The 6,000-nt window shown below is 33.2% G+C and overlaps 1 protein-coding gene across 2 annotated transcripts; it reads left to right on the forward strand.

Moving 5' to 3' along the window:
• Window positions 1-817: 817 nt before the first annotated feature.
• Window positions 818-3,726, forward strand: LOC149533745 (uncharacterized). 2 transcript variants are annotated; one of them, XM_089805554.1, is made up of 3 exons: window positions 818-1,492; window positions 2,931-2,999; window positions 3,091-3,726. In XM_089805554.1, the coding sequence occupies exons 1-3, from the start codon at window positions 928-930 to the stop codon at window positions 3,342-3,344; spliced, it is 888 nt and encodes a 295-aa protein (XP_089661680.1). In that variant the 5' UTR covers window positions 818-927; the 3' UTR covers window positions 3,345-3,726. The 2 variants fall into 2 exon arrangements, with proteins under 2 accessions (XP_089661680.1, XP_089661679.1); XM_089805553.1 differs by having other exon boundaries at window positions 822-1,492; window positions 2,925-2,999.
• The last annotated feature ends 2,274 nt before the right edge of the window (window positions 3,727-6,000 follow it).

Genomic DNA, 6,000 nt, shown 5'->3' on the forward strand with positions numbered 1-6,000 from the left:
ACAATTGTTTGTCATGTTCAATACACAGACTTGGTATAAATTGGTCGTATAAATTATACAAACATATATAACAAGTAGCAATATACTTGATTAAAAACTTGTTTGTTTGTGTCAAACACTTGTTACTCCCACCTGCTTAGAAGTCAAACCTACACTGTCTATTTGTAAAACGTATTAAACAACTAGCTTGAAAAATCACGGAAGCTTGAATTTGAGGAAAATGAGCACCACAATTTTCATAGATCCAATTTTTTTTCGTTTTTTAACAAAGTAAAAAAGTGGAATAAGATATTCAAATTCCACTTATTTAAGTGGAATTGAGATAATTGTTTTTTTGGGCATAAATGAAATACTTATTCCTATTATATATCTATTCCAATTCCTAACTGCTGCACCCAAATAAAAAATTCAGAAATTTCAAGAATAGACAAATGCCTATTCTAACCGTATTCCCCTTGCCAAACGGAACTTTACAATACAGAATTCATCTGTCCTCTTCTCTTCAGAAATTACCACTACTTGGAATACTGGCTTACTTAGTCCTCTTCTTATGTATTCTCCTTCACGGCACTCCTTGCCTTACACATTTGCATTTACTTTGTCGCGACAACAATAAACGCTTCTCTCGTCAAGCTATGCACGACTCGTCAGACACGTTTTGTGGTCAGGAAACCATGGTCGGCGAAACGATGATCGTCAGTCAACAATTATTAGAAAGTTTGGGCAACGTACCGAATCTGGCGAAGACCAAAAGAATTGGAGTTAAACACGCCACTCCGCTATCACTTCGCGGAAACCTCCCCTGCAAATGGCTAAAAACAGTAGTCAACAAAAATTCTCCCACGCAGAGACTATACCCTCTTTAAGACTTGAGCTCCTGGATCCATTAAGGGAGATAAGGGAGTCCCTAATTTCAAAGCAGTGAAGATGTTGCGGAGCATTGCGCATCCGAGCCACCCACAGCACAGCCTGAGCTATGTTGAACACGGAAAGCCATTCATATGCGACGGCTGCGAGATCTGGGGACACGCGAGAAGCTATAGATGCTCAATCGCTTGCGACTTTGATCTGCATAAATCGTGTGCCACGGCTCCTCCAGTTTTGTCCCACGGTTTCCATGGCGGGCAGGGGCACTGCTTACAACTCCACATGAGCCCTCCACGTAGAACTCCCATGTGCTCCGCCTGTGCACAGACTGTCTTGGGCTTCGGGTACCACTGCACCAGCATCTCTTGTGGGTATTCTCTGCACCCATGTTGTGCGACCCTTCCGCAGAACCCTCCTGATCTGGCTAATCGCGGTCAGATATTGAATCTTCAGCAGTTTTTGTTGTTTCCATGTTTTGTGTGTGGTCAGCAGGGCCTTGGGTGGGCTTACGTCGCCGCCTCTGGTAATTACAACTTCCACGTTGCCTGTGCTGGAAGCATGTTGAAGGATAGCAACTATGTTGAAGTTCGAACGCAACCACCCCGTACGGAGCTCAAATCTGATGGTACGTGGATCGTTTGGGAATGTGATTTTTTTACTCAATGTTCTGAAATGAACTAGTAAGTGGAGGAATTATAATTTTGGTGTTTATGTGTTGAAGTAGCATTAGCGTAGGGGACATCTTAGGATGGTCTTATGTTTCAGCTCTATTACCATTCAATGGGTGCTAAAGTGTGACATGCATTTTTATGCAAGATGTTTTTTCATAATGAATTTCTCTTGAAATTTTCAAGAGTTGATTATTTTGTAATAAAAAATAATAAAATTTTTGAAAAAATTTGGTGTATTTAAAAAACTCATTTTTGATTTTTTTTTTGGGTACATTTTGTCTCGAGAATAGCTTTTTTGTTCTATATTATTTATGCTTTAACAATGTCAGATTTCTTATTTATTAGTATATACTTTGGATTTGATTGTGTAACAATTTTTAAACATCAACAATAACAATAGATAGTAGCAAATTAGACCAGCACAAAAGATAAAGGGATAGGCTAATCTCTAGATAAAATGCACTAAAGACAAAACAAAGTCAAATTTTAATTCAAGAAAACATAATGATTTTTTCCTAATTTTTTTTTGTTATTTTCGACTATAAACTATGCAATCATGAAATCAAAGACTGAAATTTTCAGAAAAATATTTCCATGATGATTTTTATTTTTTGAAAATTGGTCAACTGTACAATTTGTAGGAAGGATAGCCGCATCCAAAGATAAAAAGAAAGAAAGAAGAGATCTTAGCATAATTATATTTAAAAAATCAAGAAAATACTAACCACAACAAATAAACTAAAAAAAATAAATCTAAAAAAAGAACAAATATAAAGAATAATTAAAAAAATACTAAATAATAAGTAAATAAGACAAAGCAAATAATTAAATAAAACAAAATAAAACAAAAAGAGAACCAACTAGCGCACATATAAAACTATAAAAATGAATTAAGTAAATGTACATATAAAATATAAATATAATATGTGGGTGCATACCTATATGCATATAGAAATCTAGCATTATTAATCATTTGATTGCTTTATCAATAAAATGATTTTTTTAATTATATTTAAGTAGTACAATATTTTTTCATCTATATATCATAGAATATAATAAATTGGACAAATCTTGTATTATTAAATAATTTGATTATTCTATCAATTAAATGATTTTTCCTTTTTTATATATTTAATTAGTACAATGTTTTTCCTTTCATATATCATAGAATGATCATTTTTTTGTGATATTGATATAAGAATTCTTTCTAGTCATGATTTATAAGTAGTTCACAAGAATTCATCTTTTTATTTTTTAGTGGAACTCATCCATTGTTTCATGAATTGGGATTCACAAGAACTTCAGATGAATTTTGATAACATTATCAGAATTTAAATTACTTATAAATATATTTCTCATATTTACTATCAAAATTGTATCTGATAGGTTCAGGTGACGTTCAAATTTCAAACCTACGCCCAGCTCCTCCTCCTGCGTGGCTGGTCCAACAAGGTGGAGGTGGTATGTGAAATTCTTCAATTTTATTGATATAATAAAACTTGAACAAGTTTAGATTTCGTCGAGAAATGAGTAAAATTCTTCAATGTGACAGGCACGCGTGAGCGTCGAATTCATAACCTGAACACATCATCATCTGGACAAAGTGTTGAAATTCCTGGCCCTTCTTCTTACAGTAGTGCATCGCCCGCTCAACAAAGTGGGCGTCGTGGAGCTGGATTGGGAACACTTTTCAACGTGGGTAATATGCTGTGTGAGCTCATAACTGCAGCCGTTATCGGAGATCCCACGAGTCTCGTAGGTGGAGCAGGGAAATTGTTCCATGAAGGAACAGATTCCGATAACTAGATACAAAGCGCGGGGTCTTTCTTCTTCACGGATTTGCCTACGTTGTCCTCTCATAAATATTGTATCTAGTTCTGTTTACCCAAATTTAGTGTGGAAGATTTATAATTTTATGAGAAGCACGGGTGTGAAGGAGTTTCATGGAAGACAAATTTATTTTCGGTTGCCGCACTGCACATTGCATCCTAAATCGTGTAGTAGTTTCAAGGAAGACAAATAGAGGTTTGTGATATTTTAAGATTATGTAGCGCTTACCATAACGCCCTCGAAGATATGTTGTGAACTCTTTTTTTAAGATTATGTAGCGCTTACCATAACGCCCTCGAAGATATGTTGTGAACTCTTTTTAATCTACAATTAAAGTCTGGATCTATTGTGCAATTCATCATGTTAGTATATCTAGTAATCTAAATAGTTTTCATATCTCTCCGTGACAATAACTATTAGAGATTGTTAATTTTTGACAAAATAAATATATTGGATATTTCTTTTATATTCAATTAGAGATCATACTCTTCTTGCAGTCTTTTAATGTAATGATAATCATAAAATATATGCTTAAAATGTTGATGTAAAAATCATCACAATCAAACGGAGAAACAATTTCCAATTAATCATAAATCTTATTAAATATAGTAATCACTTCCAACATGAATGATCCATTAACTGAATACAAAATACTATTCAAATTGTTATAAAAATATAGTCTTTTTTAAATCAATAAACGACATAAGCCTTGATTTTATTAATAATTTAGGTTTGTACATTTTGTCACCATTCGAATTGCAAGCATTGGAGGGAAAAGAATGGAGAAGAAAACTCTCAGTCTAGCCTGGAGCGGTGACACGTTGTATACATTGGAAATACACTTGCCTCATTAAGTAAGGACTTAAAAGGGCATTCCCTTCTGTACATCTTGAAATAAGGGCATATCCTTGTCTTAATTTCCTGCCTAATATCAAACTATATAAATTAGTAGATATGCCTAATTCTCTTTAGGACTTAGGGGCCATGCCCTTCTTCACAATAAATTGCACCATATTAATGCCTTTTACCTTAGCATTAGAAATTCTGGCCTTGCTCTCACTATCTGATAAAAGCTACCTGAGGCAGTTCTCGTGATTGATCTTGATACTATATACTACCTTTGAAGCGAATCTACTAAAGCAATATCCATACTCTTGCACCAGAATTAGTTATACAAAACAAGAAAGTACTGATAACACTTGATTTTGAAAAACAAAAGTGCACATAAAAGATAGTGAAGATTAACCAAAACCTAGACAGCAGCCAGTCCTTGAGACTATATCTCATCTGTATAGAAAATTTGAAGTAATCTAAGGTTCTAAAGAAGAATATGAAACATGGTAATGTTGAAAAAGAGCAAAATGGAATATAAAAATATAGTCTTATTTAAAATTTAAATATTTTTGAGCATTACTTGTCCACACAAGAACAATAATTACATGAGCACCTTATTTTATAAATGAAAAATTTGTACATTACAAACAATGAATAATCTTACATTTGTTAAAAAATGTGCATTTATGTTCTTTTAAAATGTCATTCTTAAGTTCTTATGTATTCATGTAAAGATCTAACTTGACCAATGTTTTCTCAGTAGTTGAGTTGACCTTCATGTTGAATAATTACTCAGAATATATAATATCAATTTGTTGGAAGACTACTTCTCATAATCACAAGTAATATAACAATAATAGGACCCCATATCATTAATGGCCCCTTTCTCCTAAGAGGACTAATCCGCCCTAAGATGACTCATCTCCTCATATACTTATCTTCTCCATTCAAATTGAGGCATTGTCTCTTGAAGGAACAACACAATCACATTCTACCATCTCATGAACATAAGTAGATTTAGGTTATATTTCATGTGTTGGTTATTTATCTTCTTTAACCAATTTGATGCATCACGTTCTTCTAGTATCTAACATGAAAGTTATGATGATATCAATTTTTTTTGTCACTCACTTGTCCCAAAAATATGTTTCCATCAACCCATCCCTCCAATAAAACAATAATGGAATATATCAAAGACCTCACGTTGAATAACCTTGAGCCACATGAAATATTAAAAAAACTTATCAATCTATACATTCTATTTATATTTATATTTAATTTGAATGATGTCTCAATATATCTATAAAGTTTTTTAAAAATATTTTTGTGTATGGGTGGGCTTGCATACCTAGCCTTACTTAAATCTACTTATATTCTTATTGCTTACCCATATACTTATATACACATAGTCCTAGTTCCACTATCTTAAATCCATTATTTTATTATTATTGATATAATCCTCATCTATGATTCACTTTCGTCAAACACAAATCCAACATTGACTATTTGATCCAACTTATGTTCAAATACAATACTAGCACTTACACCTTTGAAGGGTGCAAGTGTTACGCCATGTTGAAAACTACAATTGGAACAATAGTTATGTTGTAATTGATGTCAAACCTACTGGTAAGACATTGTCTTTACGTATTGGAGAGATATTTACTTACAATGTAGAGTGCCATATTTTTTGATTGATGAAGAGGACTTGAAAGGAAGAGATAGAGAGGTAAGCTAGTCAAGTTGTTGAGAAGAAAGAAGATAAGTATTATGGAATTGCAATAGACACTTGATAAGT

Source organism: Cupressus sempervirens, chromosome 10, assembly GCF_028749045.1.
Source record: "Cupressus sempervirens isolate cs-2001-9-10 chromosome 10, ASM2874904v1, whole genome shotgun sequence".
In the NCBI taxonomy this organism is placed as follows: Eukaryota; Viridiplantae; Streptophyta; class Pinopsida; order Cupressales; family Cupressaceae; genus Cupressus; species Cupressus sempervirens.